The 19,646-nt window shown below is 27.9% G+C and overlaps 1 protein-coding gene across 3 annotated transcripts; it reads left to right on the top strand.

Annotated features, from left to right (window-relative positions):
• The first annotated feature begins 3,156 nt into the window (after positions 1-3,156).
• On the top strand, positions 3,157-19,266 carry LOC132946484 (brefeldin A-inhibited guanine nucleotide-exchange protein 3). Of its 3 annotated transcripts, XM_061016501.1 has the most exons (28): positions 3,157-3,408; positions 3,478-3,571; positions 3,693-3,826; positions 3,897-4,031; positions 4,090-4,264; positions 4,615-4,732; positions 4,804-5,076; positions 5,170-5,302; positions 6,554-6,651; positions 6,727-7,090; positions 7,225-7,332; positions 7,668-7,815; positions 8,232-8,383; positions 8,875-9,037; positions 9,726-9,833; positions 9,975-10,190; positions 10,307-10,508; positions 10,590-10,742; positions 11,990-12,154; positions 12,231-12,474; positions 12,549-12,728; positions 12,792-13,008; positions 13,077-13,209; positions 16,023-16,285; positions 16,412-16,929; positions 17,036-17,268; positions 17,328-18,123; positions 18,212-19,266. In XM_061016501.1, exons 2-28 carry the CDS (start codon positions 3,487-3,489, stop codon positions 18,422-18,424), a joined length of 5,727 nt encoding a protein of 1,908 aa, XP_060872484.1. In that variant the 5' UTR covers positions 3,157-3,408; positions 3,478-3,486; the 3' UTR covers positions 18,425-19,266. The 3 variants fall into 3 exon arrangements, with proteins under 3 accessions (XP_060872484.1, XP_060872485.1, XP_060872486.1); XM_061016502.1 differs by having other exon boundaries at positions 3,157-3,571; positions 4,090-4,255; positions 18,212-19,265; XM_061016503.1 differs by lacking the exons at positions 3,157-3,408; positions 3,478-3,571; positions 3,693-3,826; ... (2 more) ...; positions 4,615-4,732; positions 5,170-5,302 and having other exon boundaries at positions 4,936-5,076; positions 18,212-19,260.
• Positions 19,267-19,646: the final 380 nt, after the last annotated feature.

The raw sequence follows: 19,646 nt of genomic DNA on the forward strand, positions 1-19,646 counted from the left end.
CTTTTGTTTGAGCGAAGATAATTTGTATACGTGTACGTTGGGATTTAATCGAGAATTGCTAATGAGCTAAATACAAATCGTCCAACACAGAGACCGATCTCCGAGAAAATCTCCCAGACGACGACGACGTGTATTACTACTAGCCGGCCAGTAATGTGTTTATCGTTCTCGTCGGCCCGCAGCATTAGAATTTCGAGCGCGTTAATTTTTCTAAAGACCATTATTGATATAATAATATTATACCTCAAGTTGGGGCAAAAAATGTAGAATATTTGTATAATTTATTTAATATGTCACTTGTATGAAAATATCACAATATTGTTACTATTTTTGACGAACTATGTGTAGGTACTTTTAATGTATTTATTTTATATTGTGGTCATTTGTGGATACCAGTGTGCAGTGGAATTTACACTTGGTAAATAAATGTATGTGTAATGGGCATAAAACACCTTTATAATAAAATACCCAACCGAACATAACTTACACATTTCTCCCTGTATATTCAAAATCCATAATATAGCTTAATAAAACCAGAAATTTATTTTATGGGTACCCTTCTTTACAATGTTTGTGTTATAATTTTATCATTGAGTCTATATAATAGTCTATTACTAACTACGGCATCGAGTATCGACTGAAAATAATAATTATCGGTAATTGTCGATAGTTAGCGACTGTGTAGAGGGGATTTCACAGGCGGGCGAGCCGGCCGGAGCGACGAGGCGACGTCGTTAATTTTTCAGGGAACTACACCACCGCCAAAAATAGAATGCAAGTGAATAACATATTAATATTGTATACAAATACCATACCAGCGTATACGGGTCTAATGTATTAAATAAAAAAAATTAAATAATATTATAAAATATAATTACTATAAATAACATTTTATTGTTCCATTCAACAATATTGTACATGAAAAAAAAATATGATATGCACTTTTTTTTTTTTTGCTCATCAACTTGACCTTTTATTGTATCTATGAAAGCGGGGCCTGTCCAATTGTGGTGAGAGCGCGGGGCCCAGGGCGTGAGCCCCGCTCGCCTTGCCCTAGGGACGGCCCTGACTTAAGGAGCTGATTGATGCAAATACCTCAATTAAATCAATCGAACAAGAGTGGAATGAAGAAAAAAGAATTTTGGGTGGATCATGTGATTTAAAATTTACATTGAATCAATCATATTTTTCATAAACTTTTAAGAAATAATTAGCAAAAGCATTAAACAATATGTCAATATCATTAGAAGTATCAAATCGATCAGTATTTAAAATGTCAAATGCCAATATTGACCCTTCGTTTCTTCTATGCCTATAATTTACTGTATAGCTATTAATTTATTATTACATCATAATTTGTACAATTAATGTGTAACTATATATGTATATTGTATAATGTGTATATATGTCCAAAGGGTTTATCCCGTATATTTAATAAAATAAAATATAAATCCATACTATTAGGTAAAAAAATTTTACATTTCTCAACTTACAAATCTTAGATTTAAAAAGAAAAATTTTTATGATTTTCTAACTCAAAATAATTTGCACATTTTCGTGATTTCTACGTGTTTTGTCAATATTTAAACTTTAAATGTTTAAAAAATAAATGTTGACTAAATTTTAATATTTTTCAAATATCATTGTAACAATATATTGAGAGCCTTGTATTAAATTTTCAAGCTTTTTTACCTACCAAAGTAAATTGAATTGAAATTCATAGAAAAAAAAAACTAAAAAAATTGGAAAACTGAAAAAGTCCGTAAACACTTAAAACAAATCCAAATATTTTGAAAATCATGTGTGGTAAAATGTTATCGACTTATCGTGTGTAGAAAATGCTAATATAAACAACCAGTGAACATTTCATGAATCTACGGTCATTTGTTTTAGAGTTACCAGTTACACCAAAAACCAAAATCGATTATGTCGAAAGCCGATTTAACATAAAAATTCCCGGTTATCCTTCATTTTTTTTTTTTCATTTTTTCTCGGCGCTTTTAAAAACTTCTGGGAATATGGGATTTTGACCTTTCCAACTGGCCAACTATATTCACTTTCCCATCGAACAAGATACTGAAGTTAAAAATCGAAGCATTATTTCGACTACGCTTATGGCTTATCGTGTACACAAACATAGGCGCGATTTGGGGGGTGCTTGGGGGTGCTTAGCACCCGCCAAATTTTTGAAAACATTATCGAATTTTTATTGACTATAATATTATGCCATAGGTATTTGGATACAATTATTTCTAAGACCTTATCATTTTTATAATAATAATAATATCAGAACAATATTCAGAGATCATAATGTACTGTGTTAGATAATTGTTTATATTGATTAATGTGAAGGTGTATCAATGGAGGGGGGTGTGGGGGGCAAAGCCCTCCAATGATCACTTTAGTCGACATAAATCTAGCGCCCCCATAATTTTAACCCAAATTGCACCAATACAAACACAATAAAAAATTAAAAAAACACACATCATTGTAAACTACTTAGACCTCGACTTAATTCCAATTTGTGTCTCAAAAACAAATTACTGCTATACAAAGCAACCATCAGGTCAGTATGGTCAATGGGTTATATAGCATACAAATTTGGGGCCCAGCTAAACCCGCAAAATTCGCCCTATTCAATCAAGCCTTCCAGTCAATTACCCGACTTAGACTAATCACCAGTGCGGCAGTGCTCCATGGTACATAAGACATAACAAATGCAGCCCTCCATAATGACCTAAAAATTCAAACCGTAAACTATCTTACAAAAAGCCACTATACCTACAAGTTTCCATTCAAAATTAACAAATCATATAAACCCTTTCATTAAAAACATGTCCTCTCTCACATTACCACAAATTACACGTCGATTAAAAAGAAACTGGTCTAGAGAACTCCTAAAATAGGAAAACAAATTTCGAGTTTCTGTTAATGAATGGTCTCCTCTTCACGTGATTTATGTTTGTATAATTGTATAATATACTTTTCTATTACTTATTGTTTTTATTTTGTAGACAGATTGTATGTTATATTTAATAAAAAAAAAAAAGGTTCGCGTGCCACGAATATTATGCGCGCGGCGAGCGCAATGTTAATGATAACAGAAATGATAAAAACAGTTTTCAACTTATCATAATATTGAAATGTTCATAACATTCGAAGAATCAAGAAAGTCTGCAGTCGGCACGTCGTTCAATCGTCGTTTGTCTTCGAAAACTTTCTGACTTACTGTCTCCTTAATCCTGTGCCCTCTTTGTATGATTCCGATGACTTCGTTTTCGATGTTCGAGACGAACTAAGTGACAAATTTCATACCAGTTTCCAATCTTTTGACAGTCGTTGTTGACAACATACACATATGCGCAAGAGTATTCCACGAGTTGCGTGTGTCGTATAATTGTACAGTCGGTAAAATCATTTTTGAAATATCGCACAGGAATACGATATGTCTGTATTGATGTTATAATCCAAAAATAGTTGATCAACATGGAAGATCTACTGATTCAGATATCGAAAGATGCGGCGAACGCAAAATTGACCAGCCTGAGTCAGTCAGCAACTGAAGCATATGGTAGCATTTTACGTTAATATTCTAAATAATTTCGATCTATCAATTTTGTGCAGTTGATAGACATTATATTATGTTACTTTTAGATGAAATATTTAAATTAGAATTTATACTCCCATTTCAGTGTTTTTGGAGAAGCAACAGGGATCCCTGCGTGATCCGGCTCATGAACTTAGAGCAAAATGTTTAAATGTTTTTAAACTGGCCTTTGAAACCAGAAAAAGCAAATTAGTGGCACAAGCTTTGTGTGGATTAAATGTAAAATTACTATTTTATTAGTTCATTAATAACTGATTATTACTAAATTCTAATACTAAAATATGTCTAGAAAATTTTGAGAGATGATCGTTTTCAATCAAATTTTGAGCCAGAAGATGATTCGTTATGGTTGCCGTCACAGATTTTGCATACAATTAGTTCTATTTTAACACAGTCTGATGACACACAAATAGATATGTTAAAGGTAATTCTACTTATTTATATTGTATAAACAAGGTTAATTATTTGAAATTAATTTATAGGTGTTTTTGAATGTTGCGTGTTCTTCATACTGGACTATGAATGGGCGTATTATAATACAAATACTTACACTGTCCTGTGAAGTATACGAAAATGGAAACCAAGGAATTCGATCTGCTGCACAAGCTGCTGTTAGTCAGACACTACGATATTTTTGCAACTTTCTCGGTAAAATAGGTACTTTATTTCTATTTGAGTCGGTAAAAGACTAGGTATTAACTTATAAGAGAAACTGCTAATGGTTCCTTGCACATAATATTTTATTTGATATTTTTAAACGGTCATCCTTCTCTAATGTAGTGTTAATGAATCTAATCCATGTTATCTCCATAAACTCCAGTTCTATAATAAATTTTCCATATAATTTTTGTTTGTTTGTATGTTTAATGTTTACTTAACACAATAGTATTTAAAAACAAAAATTCTCTACTCTAGAAATTATGATTTACATAGTATTTCACCGATTCCAATTATATTGTATTCAATTATTTATAAAAAGTTATTTTAATAATTTGTTTTACTTCCAGATGAAGAATGTGAAGAAATTAATAAAATGAAAGACAATGGTGCTGGTGGAGTATTGTGTTTTAATGAAGCATTACCAATTTTACAATTTATTGTTAGTAAAATAGATGAGACTCAAAAGTAAATATATTGCCCAGACTGTTTGTCTATGTTTAAAATCTTGGTTTAACTTGTATTTATCATGTTAATAGCGGAGATCGTTGCAGTCAAGCTGTTGTCTTTTATCTTGAGTGTCTTCATGCTCTTGTTGCAAGCTTACCCCAAAAAGTACATGATAATCGGCACTTTACTATGTTCTTATGGCAACGGCTATGTCCAGCTATTATAGCTTTTTTAGGATCACCTCGAGTAGATAAAAAAATAGTGTCACGAGACGATGACAAAGTCACTAAATTTGGTAGAGGATCTGGTGTCTTGGGAAGTGCTCCTAGCTTCAACAGCAATCAATCTAAAATAATATATAGGTAATAATTTTATTTTTAATAATAACAACTCCCATGCTTAGACTTTTACTAATTATTAACACTACTAATATATAGCATGCATTTTAATTTTAGTATTGGAAGTCAACTAGTGAGACTGGTTGGATGTGTGAGTTCTCTTAGACCTGTTTTGGAGTCTGTCTTTCATAGAATGCTTTTGTATCCACCGCCTCTCTATAGAATAGACGCTTTAAAAGCTTTAAAAGAGGTAGGTATTTAGATTTATTCAGGAAAAAGAGTAATGTGTTCATTATTATTTAATGGTTTCACAAACAGAAAAATCTTAAATATTTTACATTGTTTAACTAAAATACAAATTGAATAGGTACAATTTTAATTAAATTTATTAATACTAAAATAATCTAATACTTACTATTATTAAAGTAACTTTATCTTAGATTTTTTGGAATTTAAATCTATTAAAATAACCTGTATTTAATCAGATAAAAATGTAAAATTTTTGTAGTTTTATTAACTAATTAATGATTATTATTTTGTACTTGAGTATTATTGTTATCTATCAGACTTATATTAAAATATTTTTTCTTGATTTTTAACTTATTCTAAGTAATTAATAAGTTATTAAAAGAAAAACTATTTATTATTATTTTTATAAAATGTTGTTTGTTAAATCAAGCATTTTTAATAAACATTTTAAAAATTGTCTTGTTTAATAACGTCATATTATTATCTTTGGCCAAAAATTATAAGCTTTGTACATGAGTTAATACAAGTTACTTTTTTTTTTGGTTTTATGGAAAATACTTAGGATTTCACAATATTATTTAGTTGTAAAATATGTAGTATAATTTCCCGTTTTTTTCTAAATTAATTAATTTGTGTACGTATAATATGAGTAATGAGTAAAATTTTATTATATTCTTTATTCTGTATATAACCTTTTGTCTAATGTTGTCTACTCTCCCAATAACATTCTTTATACACTTTCCAAATTAAAAAATTAAAATTTCACTGGCTCCAAGGGTATTTCTGCATCATTAATCTACGACTGTCGCTACTCACTAACGTATCCCATCTTTTAATTGGTTTGAATCTGAAGGGTATTTTCCCAAATATTTGGAAAATTTGTTAGGCATCTGACACCTATTCTTAATTTGAGTGACCAATCAAATTTGTCTAACTAATTTCTCATGTTACCTAACCCATTTTGTGTTTTAATTAAGTTCAATACTCGAGTACATTAACAATTGTACATAAGAAAAGCTTTTTTTTAAAAATGGTTAAAAATAGTAAATTTTGTTGAAACTATTCCTGGTTAAAAACAGTTTAACAACCTTAAAGATGCAAATTTTTGCCACAACTTGTTGAATGTTGTAATCATTTAAAAATATTAAAATTTTAAAAAGTTCTTAATAGTTAATAATACTTGTATTTGTAAAATATATTGTATATTATATATTATACCACCTATAGCTGTATAAAATACATTTTATTTCAGCTATTGAGTAGTCCAAATAGAATAGTGGATTTTGCTGGACCAATACTTGTCGAGGACGATAAAATATGTCAACAGAGTGATATGGCATTGACACGTTTGTTAGTATAAAATAATATACATTTTTCTATGTATGATTTGATCAAATGTATTGTTATAATTTTTTGATGCTTTAGAGTGATGGATTCTATTGAAGAATGTTCCAAATGTACAGATTGGGAAATTGTTTTTATAAGTGTTTCGTGTATACTTTCTCTTCTTTCAACCCTTCTTGATTTATCTACTGGAAAAGGAATTAATGATGTTTATACTGAAAAAATAAATGAAAAATTCCAGTCATTGGCTAGTTGCGACTACACCGGACCTTTGACTTACGAATCAACAAAGAGATTACCAAATATCTATAGAGAACAATTATCTTCTTCTTCTGAGTCATCTATTGGAAACAGAAGTCGTATTAACAGTACAAGCAGTAGTAGTGGAGTTCCAAGTAGTGGTAATACAGAAGGTCCTGAAGGAGGATATCAAAATGATCCACAGGTAACTTATGTACAACACATCGATCATTAACTTACAATTTTTTTTTTAGCTAATAAGCCATAAAATAGAAAATTGTATTTCTTTAAATTTGATAAATTTGAAGTAAATTTTTATTATTATTACTTGTAATTCAGATTGACGAAATGGAAGCAGCAGTTGAGAAAAACCTAAAAGAAGAAGCATTTCGTTTAGAACTAGTGACAAAAAAGTTGAATACTTGTAATGTATTTCAAGTTACTCCAGTAAGTTTTATCTTCCATTTATATTGCTTTTTTATGTAAAATAATACAAAGTACTATTGTCCACCAACTAAAGGTACTAATTTTCCAGTCAAAATGTGAAAATACAAAAAAAAAATTGTTTGGGTGGGCTCTATTTGTTTTCTGATACTCAATACAATACACAAACATTTACTAATATAACTGATATCTAACATGAATACATTTTAGATTAAAATACATTTTTTAACATCACTTATGTTTGTTTTAATTAAGCATTTAGATTTATTGTATTATTGTATATTAAATATATTAGTTTCTTAACTCAATTAATAATAATATGTATTTTATATTATTAGGAGTCTGTTGAATTATTGGATTTGGAAAGAAAAAATGCTGGTAGTTTTGTCCAGACTTTAGTTAGTTTTTTACCTACATTGTTACCACTGCGAAGTACATTACAAGTTGATGAAGAGATCCAAAGGTTTTCTTCCAGCTTTTGCGAAGGTTATATTACTATATTTAAATAAAGCTTATAAAATATTAAAATTGTGTTTATAATAATACTTTTTATATAGATATATATACCCAAACAGTAGTTAAATCATCTATATGCAATTATTGTTAAAATAATTGTTACACCTAAACAATTTAAGATAATTTTTCTACCTAAGATATTCAATGAACTATATTATTTTGCTGTTTAATAATTAATAATTTTTACAATTTTCATGATTTAATAAATACAAAAAAAAAAATAATATATTTTAAAGATATATAATAGATATTATAATTTAAAAGTCTAAGATTAGTAAAAAGCGGTATTATACTTTTATATTTAAGTATGTTTACAATTTAGAAGAAAATCTAATAATATTATTACATAATTTATACAATTTCTAATTGTTTTTAATTTATTTTAGAAATTATACGACAAGATAATAAAAAATATGGTGCAATAATAATAAATGCAGATGGTGTTTACGTAGCAACAATTATGTCACTATATCTTAATTTAAAGTTAATTAATCAAAATTATTATGATGATTCTTCTATACTTCCCATCATGTCTGAAGTAAGTTTAAAACAAATACATATTACAATATTAAGGACTATGGTTGAATTGCAGACTGGCAAAACATTTGTATGTTGAAACACCAGTATATTGTATTTAATATTAATAATGTAGCCAATATTTCTTACATTACAACATTTTGACCTATCAATGTTTTGCAATAAATCCCAATGTAAAACTTTGAAGTTAAAATAATCAAAATTGAAAACATAAAAAAATTATAAAATGAATCATTTTATGTAACATTAGATTTTAAACATACTCAAGTCATAACAATAACACAATTAATTTTTATATTATAATTTATTAATTACATATTATTATTATTAATTTGTAATTAACTGTACATTCTTATTGGTTAGGCAACTTTAATTATAGGTTTTATTTATACAATTGTATCAAAAAATTATTGCTTTAAACCACACATCTGTGTTGTATACTACATTATTCAAGATGCAATATAACCATTGGGTGGGTGGGTTGTTCTGCAGGATCAATTTGTTGAAGAAATTTACAGCAGTGGCATGCTGATGTATGTGTCTAGAAGTTGGTTAGCTGAACTCTATCAACATGTACTCGTTACTAATATTTTGGTATTGTCCAGTTACAAGACTCAAGCAGCTGGTCATTTGGCGCTAATAGATCTATTAACAGGTTCATATGGGGTCTAACTTCATGCTTGATTTATAATTTCAGCTTAGTTTTGTTTGCAATGCTTTCTTTTGTTTGGTTTTTGATTTATCGTTTTTAACGAATTATTTGAAATAATTTTTTTTTTTAAATATATTTTATAAATATTTTGTTTCATATTGCATTTATAATTTTATAGTAGTAGTGTTATAAACTGTTTTTATTTTTCCAATTGGCGCTTGGTTCTAGATATAAGTTGTCACATCATCTTTATTAGTAACAAAACAGCCATCGTTATGGTTTGGATTTTATATGGTATAATAAAATATAAACTCACAAAAACTTAAAAATACCACTATTATGTATAAAATTAAACATAATATTTACTATTTAATCAACTTTAGGTTATTTCAAAATTATGAGAAATTATTATGTGCAAAAATTGGTTGAAAATAATATTTATCGAGTAGACTAAACTTTTGAATTTCTAAACATACCTATTTTTCTTTTTTTAAAAATACAAGCTTTCAAAAAATGTATATGAAAGTGAGGTATACATAGCATTTACTTACATCACAGTGTGTCAGTGTCCATGCACTTCTAAATTAATGTCTTAAACAAAAATATTGTTATTATAATTGTTAAACATAAATTTCATATCTTTTAACTTCTTGTGTTACACTTGATTTTATTTAAATTGTTGTTAATTTAGATATTGATGGCTACAATTCTGAGAATAAAGTTAATTGGTTGTTATCAGATTGTCTTCGCCTAGAAAGAACAGTCTGTAGATCAGAGACAAGTCCTGATGCTGATGCGGGTATGATTTCAATTAACATATAATATATAAATGTATTGACTTACACTTATATACCCTGAATAAACGTTTTATAATAGAGCTTATTAGAATATAAAAAATGTATCTTAATAATATTATGATTAAGTAATTTATTTTTATTAGGTACAAAATTAAGTAGACGAATCGTTACATGTTGCTGGGATAGTATGATGAATGTTTTGGCCGTTCCTCTCGAATTTGATTCATCCAATGATTCAAAAAATACTCAGGTTAAAAAAATGTTACGAAATGAATTAAACAAAGATTCTATTCGTCAGATGTCAGTACAACATAGTCTAGATGCTTTACAAAAAGCAGCTACTCTTGCAAATATTTTAGGTATGTAATGAATTTAAATGTTCAAACATTTTGTATTTGTTTTTAATATTTGAACGTTGTACTTTATTTAAATTATTATTTACTGTTTATATTAATATTATATTTATATTCATTAGGTATGCATAATCGCTGTGAAGGTATATTCTCTCTACTCGTGAAAGCTTCTTGTGCTCAGAAAGGAAACGTAAATTGGTTTTCGGGCATAATTAAAAAGCAACCAAAGTTAATAACATCACATGTTTTGAGTATGGACGTGATGCTTTCACGTGGCTTAGAATTTGGATGTCACGGACAAGAATGTTGGCCACATATTTTCAAGTATATCTCATAAATACAGCTTTTGATTGAAATATACCTATACATACTAGAATTATATTACCTATAATGTTAATTTTATAGCTGTGCTCTATATGTTGGATACTTAGAACAAGTATTTTTTCGACAGACATCTTCATCGGTTGCTGCTTTAAAGATGGTTAAACCTAAGTTATTAAATACTGAAAATTTAAACAAAAGCTTTGGTACATCTGTAGATAGTGATGAAGAAGTTTGGTGAGACGTGTATTTTATTTTACACACTTACATGCAAATGAAAAAACTATCATTGCTTTTTATTTATTATGTAGTATAATATTTTTAACTTTTATCTTTTTTATATTTCTAAATATTAAATATTTATTTTCAGTTTTTTATTTTATTAAAATATTATGACTACGATATATTAACCTTTTCACTGCTACATTATTTATGCTGTGCAACTTGTGTATGCCACCTAAAATTAAATATTTTTATATTTTTAGTTTAAGATAATGCAAGCCAGGGTTTCCTGAAGCTATACAATTACAGGTATGGGCGTGCTCGGGGGTTAGGGGTTTTTGTTTTAATGTACCCATGTAGTTCAGCATGTTGAAAACGTTAGGTACTATTTACTATTAGGAACTATTTTAAAGTTATAGCTAATTGAAATTGTTGGTATTTTCATATACATAATATACCCGACTTGGTCACTCGCTCACTTAGGGCCCGTATTACAATAGTTGATATCTGGTTAAACCGCAGAATTCGGTTGGTAAAATCAGTGGGTTAAGCGTAATCGAAGTGTAATGGACTATTGTAATGCGGGCCCATAGACAATCAAAATCAAAAACATCCCTCGACTTGTTATGTAAAACTACCTTGGGTGGGTCTTGGAGTTATAATACAATTATTAAAAGCATATATAATATACACCCGGCGTGATCACTCGCTTGCTCGGACAATTTAAATCAAAAATATCTCTTGACTTATTATGTAAAACCACCATGGGTGTCAAAATTATTTTTGCGCCATAATTTTTGAAACATTAATTTACCTAGGTTTCAAAAAAAAAAAATTGAAGAAAAAATTTGTAATAAGCGCGGTAAACAATAAACAAAAAAAAAACTTTGTAAGACTATACCTTAAAAACTAATAATTTCTGGCAATTAATTTTTGTATTTGCACCATCGTTCTTAACTGGCTGTAATAGATAGGTTTCCGAAAAAAAAACTAAAATTGATTTATACTGCTAAATTAAAAAAATATTTTGTTTGAAAATATTTCAAATCAACCCCCTTCCTTTCCAAAATTCCTGAAATTACAGGATTACCTCTGATTACACGTAAATTATAATAATATAAAATACAGGAACATAATAGTACGTCTGGAGCAGTGAAAGGGTTTTAAATAAAAATAAATATAAATATAAAAATAAATAATTTTTAAATAAAAATGTCTTCGATAAATAATACTTGAAAACGTATAATCTGTTTTAACTTTAGCATGGATGTCTATAGTTTCTTGTCTTCGCCAACTTCTCCCAATAATTTGACAGAAACCATATCAACTTTGGTAAATAAAAGTAGAGCCGATATTGAAAACAATGGTATATTGAACCAAGAATATGCTGCACAAATAGTCTGTATTCTGTCTCAATATGTTGATCGGTATATACCATTAATTTGATTGAAATTTATTGTTTTATTTTAATTTTTAATACCTTATACAATCATATTATTATAGATTATTTGAAGATGCCGCATTAAAATTGAATCTGAGAGCGCTTACTGAATTTGTACGTAGCTTATGTGAAACTATTCGGCACGAGTTATTTAAATTACCAGAACAGAAGAAGTCTAACAATAGTACTAACAATGCCACTCTTTTGACGCGATTATCTAGACTTATGTTACGATGCATCAAAAGCGGGCGCCCATTATTCCACATGATAAAAATATGGTCAATTGTTTTGCCATGTCTGATGGAAGTAAAGATATTTCATGTTAAATATTATCTACTAAATGACATTCATAAACTGTATTTTTCTATATTTTATATCAGGTGTCATGTCATAAAGATTTGGCATTGTCTAAACAAGCTATAGCTTCAATTCATGATACAGTTTTAGCTTTTCTTAACGACCAACCAGAACTTTCTCATTTTCATATCAATGAATCACTGTTCAAGCCTTTTGAAAATCTTTTATGTTTAGAACTATGTGACATAGAAATTCAAGACCAAGTAATTTCATTTTTACTACACATTTATGTTAAACAAATTAATTAATAATGTTATTCTTAAAAGATTGTTAGTTGCCTATGTGAGTTTGTCGAAGCTAACCGTTCTGATATAAGATCAGGTTGGAGACCTTTATTTGGTGCTCTAAAAGTAGTCAATAGCAGTCATTTATCATCTTTATTAGAAGTATTCAGAGTCTTTCTGAACACTGATGACACATTAGCTTTCTCAAATGCAGCGGTTGATTGTATAGCTTGTCTCATTAAACATGTACGAGGAACTAGTAAGTACTTTTTTCTTCATAGTATGTAAAATGAAACTGACCACAATGTTTGTTTTACATTTAATTAGATTTTGACAACTCAGACACTGATACTAGACTAGAACTGTGCAAAGCTGCTCTTAAACATTTACAGCATTGCAGTTTAATATTAAGGTCAATGTATGTTATGCCAGCTTGCCCAAAATTTCATTTACCTAAACGGTAAGTTATTACTTGTACTTGTCCAAATATCTTGGTATATGGACTCCATATCCATAAAAAAATTTAAATACTTTTTAATCTTTGTTTATAAATTATATATCTGGGTTATAAAATAGAAATTTTTGATTTATACCAGCTGATCTTTTTGTCATGATTCATGAACCACTCATTATTTCAAAAAATATTATATTTTTGAAAATAATTTTATGATTTCTAATTATTAAAAATAACATTTGAAATATAAAAAAAAGGTGGATAAGTGGATGTCGCTCTGCTGTACAGTAGGTTACAAGTGGGTCACTGTAATGGATGGTGTTAAATTTGAATTCAATGATATAATATCATTGTATAAGAAAAACGATTCTGAGCGAAAACGGTCAGTCAGCCTATGATATTACCAAGTATATTTGATGATATTATTGTAAATAAAGTAATTTTATTTATCTATGATTTAATATATTTACGTGGAGCCTTGTTTTCAATTTTCAATCCTTAGCTATAAAAGTTAAACATTTTATAAATTTTTAACTACAAAATAATTATTAAATTATAAGTTTGATAAATTTTTTCAAAATTTGAACTTTAAATGCTTATAAAAAAAAATTGTGCCTATGTATCTTTAATATTTTTCAACTGCTACTGTAACAATATATCAGGAATCTTGTATTAAATTTTCACTCACTATATTACCCAACAAATAAAATTTTATTGGCAATTATAAAAAAAAAACCTAAAAAAATTGAAAACTGACAATGTCCGTAAACAGCTTAAAAAGAGTCAAAATATTTTCAAAATTTTATGGTGTAAAGAAAATGCTAATATAAACATTCAGTGAAATTGTCAAGTATCTACAGTCATTCGTTTTTCAATTACAATAAAATAAGAAAATTGTTACATGAGAAATCAAGTGAATATCAAATGTAAAAATATAAATTTCAGACTCATAAATATTTAATTTAAGTTTCTTGTAGACATTTTTTTTTTGATAAAGGTAGACATACTTATGAGTAATCTTATATTACATTTTTAAATCTTAGATTTAAAAAGAAAAATTCTTATGAATCTCAACTCAAAATAATTTTCTAATTTTCGAGATTTTTCCGTATTTTGTCAAAATTTGAACTTTAAATGCTTATAAATAAAAACTGTGACTAAGGATTTTTAATTTTTTTCATCTGCCTATGAAACAATAATCTAGGAGCCTTCTATTAAATTTTCAAGCTTGTTTACTCAACAGATAAAATTTTATTGATATTTATAGAAAAAAAAACTAAAAAAATTGAAAACTGACAATGTTCGTAAACAGCTCAAAAAGAGTCAAAATATTTGGAAAATGTTATGGTGTGTAGGAAATTCAATTATAGACATTCAGTCAAAATTTCATGTCCCTACGGTCATTTGTTTTAGAGTTACACCAAAAACCAAAATCGATTTTCTCAAAAACAGATTTTGCGTAAAAATTCCCGGTTTTCCTTAATTCTTCTTTTGTTTTTCATGTCGCTTTTGAAAACTACTGGGACCCCCCAAAGTACCAACTAGATTCACTTTCCTATCAGAAAAGTTACTGTTGAAGTAAATCCAAGCACTTTTACTGTCCTAAAAGGTGATGACAGACACAAAAAAAAAAAAATTAAAAAAAAAACACACATCATTGTAAAATCAATACATTCATCGCTTCGCTCAGAATCTAAAAAATATTTCCAAAAACATTAATACTTTTTAAAATAATGAGTGTCTTACGTTAAATGGATCACCCAGTGTTTAAAATTTACAATTAATTCAAAATTAAATTGGGTTTAAAAAGAAAATTTCACATTACTCTATAAATACACTTGAAACATAGAAAAAATTAATTCTCAAATCAACATTTTTAACTGATCTTGGAGCCAAACCACTTATTATTAAATATACTAGAATCGTCTATTGTGTCAAAATTCAACCATTAAAACCAGTTTTACTGTAAAATCAACGTGCTCTAAAATATTGCGTTTCTTAATGCACGCACAGTTGTATCAGCGTTTGTCCTTTTTCTCCTTTTATTCCTTTGAACGTTTTATAATATGAGAACAATAGATATTTCATATTTAAATTTTTTAGTCTATAGCACAGAATAGAATTATTTTGTCTATAAGCTACAAACTTAAAGTACTTTTATGTACATTTGAATAACAAACAATAATGAACTATACTTATTTAAATTATATAAATCGGTTAAGTTACTGCTTTTTATATTTCGTATTGCTCAAGACTATTTGGACTATTTTTTTTTTTTTTTTATTCTATTTTAATAGATAAATGGCACAGGCCACTAGTATATTCCTATTTTTGTATTTTATCTTCCAATCTACTCTTTAATACCTTTCCAATGATATATCTATTTTTCCCTTACTATATAGTAAATAATATAAAATATATAGGCCGAGTTATTGGGACGAAAAAAAAAGTCCTTGCATACTAATAAATAAACAATATAAATTAATTAAAACAATATTTTTGAAAGGATCTAATAGTTTTTTGTCAATTCTTTTATGAATAAAAAAGTTGTGCCTGTTCTAGGTTACTAAAAAATGTACATAAAATATTATTATTATTAATTTTGGCTACATAGGTATTTAGAAAATGTATATAATACATAATATGTATGTGCATATGTGACACATTCAGAAATATTTTTATAGATAATATAATAATATTAAATAGTTCAATTGTATACAACAGATCTTTGTGAACTGGTTTTTGCTATGTTCTGCAATTTGGAGACAAAGATTTCCTTGGTATGATGTCTTCTTGATATTTACTTCCATTTTATTTAGAAATCATGTCTTTACTTTGGTTGATTATGATGTACCTGAATTACAATGTATTCAAAATGAAAACTATAATCAACTGTCTATCGAAGATTCAAAAAATGAAGCTATACTTTTAGAAGAAATTGATCAACCATGTGGTATATTAAGAGTGTGGTACTGCATTGTAGAAGGACTTTGTACTGCAATTACTGGTACATCAGCTATATATCAGAGGCAAAGTCTTGAATTACTCTTAGATATATTACAGGCATTTCCTGAAACACCAGGTTAGAATTATTTTTAACGCAAATTAATATACCTATGACTGAATAAACTGAAGTTAAAATTAAAGTTTATTTATTCATGAATCCTATTAGTATTTAAAAATTATAAATAATAATAACAAATTACAGGTTATATATTTGGTTGTTTCTGCATAAACCGACTACTTCTTCCTACGATACAAATGTGGGCAAGAAAGATTGTGTCTACACATGACCTTAGTGACTTACCAAATTTCAAACAGTTGTGTGGAAATTCAACTGATCTGATTGTCAATTACCTAAAAATGAATAAGAACTATGAATTGAAATTTGAAAAAGAAATAACACTTATGTTGAAACAACTATTATTTGTATTAAATGAATTCTGTGTTCAGCCCTTAGAGAACATTGTCCGCTTAGGATGTGCATGTTTGAGACATTTTGTTTTGGGTGCTGGAGATAACTTCACTACAGACCAATGGGGCCTAATCAGCTTTAGTTTACACAGAGCTTGTGCTATTTCTTTACATCCATTGACCAGAGTATCAATGACATACAGTCCATTTTCAGATAGTTTTTATGGTGATTTAGCAGCTGGTATTAAAGTGGCTGCAAGAAGAGATAGTACAATAGATGACAATTTGCATTTAAAACAATTATCGCAACAGGTAATGTATTTTTTTTTTAACTAAATTTATATATCAATTTGGAGTCTTAATTATCACTACGTTTTTTAGAAATTAAATTAAACTAAAATTAATTATGATATTTCAGGTATTTTTGTTAGACCATCAAAGAGTTAAAAGTGATACAATTGTTGATGACGAAAGAAGTTTTATATTTTTATTATGTCATCATTGGTGTAATTTGGAAATTGACAACCAATGGCAGCAATCACCAGAACGTGTTCCTTACAAGAATATAGTGCTTGGGTTATTTGTAAATGAAATGTTATTACAAATGATTGGAAATGTGTTGGTAAAGGGTACCAACAAAGCTATTCCAAGGTATTGATTTATAAACTTTGTTATAGTTATTATTATTGAAGATTTTTTATTTCTTTCAGCTTAGCCAATATCCTTCTCCAATCTTCTTTGATGACACCAATGGATGAACAATCGTTCAAACCTCAGAAACAACATATGCCTGGATATTTGTCCTCTCTCACCGAATTTCAGATTCATACATTTATCTCGTGTTTAAATATGACATATGGTATATCATGGGAATTTGATTCAAGGCCCGGTTTAAAATTTCTTATTCAAAAAGTGGCTGGCTTAGAGAAAGCAGCTAATTTATATAAGCAGGCTGGAGGAGCTTGGACGCTTTCATTGGTAGCACTTTTTGAAATATGTATTAATCGCACGTCACTCTTGAGTTCTGATCAGATTAAACTTATTGTGGAAAAAAGATCTCCCACTAATGATACTGAAAGTTTTATACTTGAACTCAAACGTATATTTGATGATGCCTGCCAAAAATATGTTGAAATAGTTATGGATAAAAGCGGTACACATTGCGCTGTTGATAGGGCAGGAGATAAACCAGTGTTCTTTTTTGTTGCACAAAATGATGATATTTTCGAAACAACTGAGGAGAAACCTACCGCGTTTAAGTTTGAAGATTTTAAAAAGATATATCCAAATGCACCATTAACATCAAAAAGTGAAGATAGTGGAAGTGATGATGACGATGATGCTGTATATGCTATAGCAAGTTGCAAAAATTTAGATAATCTAATTGAAGAATATAAAAAAAGGAAACATGCAAACTCCATGCCAGGACAGCCTGATTCTATTGAAAAAAGTGAAGAAAATCTACCAGTAGAAATCGAAGAGCAGAGGCAGACTAGTATGAACAAGGTATCATATTAATGTTTTAATAAAATCTTTGATGTTGAATTACTTAATTTTATACTACTGATACAAATATGTAACAATCCATTTATAGGACAGTGAGGTGCACGAGTCAGTTTGGTCAGAAATGTTGATTTCAGTTTTTGATTTATTGGCGCAGCTAGATGATGACTCGTTTAAGTTATTGTTACCAGTCTTATTCAATGGTGTAAGAGTTTTGACGGAATCTGCTACTAGGCCTCTGTTGAAACGCATTCTAGGGGAATTTTACCAAAGGGTAGCTTTCATTTATGGATTTGGTCCATAGACTCCATAGCAATCATTTACTTGTCAAGCTGTTGATGAGTTTTGGTAAGTTTAAAAACTGCTGTTTTTATTGTAAGTCTTCTAGAATCAGAGACTGAAAGTTTCTTTTTATTTATTTAGTAATATATATTTTAAGTCAATAAAAATACTTGCTATACAAATTTATTATATTATTATGAATAAATTATATCTAAAAAAATTGAAATATCTATACTTGTATAATATAAATTATTTAAGAGTTTGTTTATTCTATTAAATATTGATATGTATTATTATATGAATTACCTTTGTATTATTTATATTTTATATATATTGTATATTATTTTGAGAAATGATTCTGATAGATAACTTACCTGATAAATCCTAAGAAAAACTACTTAACTTTATAATATCAAACTTACCTACTAATACTAAACCTTAAAATATTATTACATATTATGTAATATTAATTATATTATACTACTAACAATAAATAAACACTTTTCAGTTCTTGTTTGTTGACAGGTACCAACGTTTTTTTTGTTCAATAGAATATAAACTATAAATATTAAATAATACTTCCTTGTTTTGATAACAACATTTATAAATGTAATTGACATTCATAGTATTAACTCTTTAAAATCTATCTGTATATTTGTATTTGTTTTTAATTATATTCTAAAAAAAAATGAATTAATGATTTATTAATGTTTATAATTTATATTAATAATATAATAAATTAACTTATAAAATCTATACTATAAGATATGAATCACAAGTCTATAGAATAATAGAATAATTACATAACATATTTAATTCAAATATTTAATCGTCGATGATAATACAACATGCCTATATAATATAGTAATATACTAATGTGTCTAAAAATATCTACATTTTTATGCTTTGATGGTATAATCACAGAATAATATTTATACTGTTTATACTAATACATTGTACTTATCTCACACATAAAATAATACATTTTTTTAAAATTATTTATAGTATAATATTGTTCTATGATATTATATTATATATTTTGTACTGTACAACAATGTTTAAAATAATCATTTATATTACGTAGTAAAAATATTATCTTCTTACATATAATATACATATCATGTTGTACTCAAACCCTCGCATTTTTTTTACACCATTTAACAATCACGTATACAGGGGGGTTTGGGGGTTCACCCTCCCACACGGAATTTTTGTTTGTGTACGTGCCTGCCATTTAAATATTA

The sequence above is a fragment of the Metopolophium dirhodum genome, chromosome 6 (assembly GCF_019925205.1).
Source record: "Metopolophium dirhodum isolate CAU chromosome 6, ASM1992520v1, whole genome shotgun sequence".
NCBI lineage: Eukaryota > Metazoa > Arthropoda > Insecta > Hemiptera > Aphididae > Metopolophium > Metopolophium dirhodum.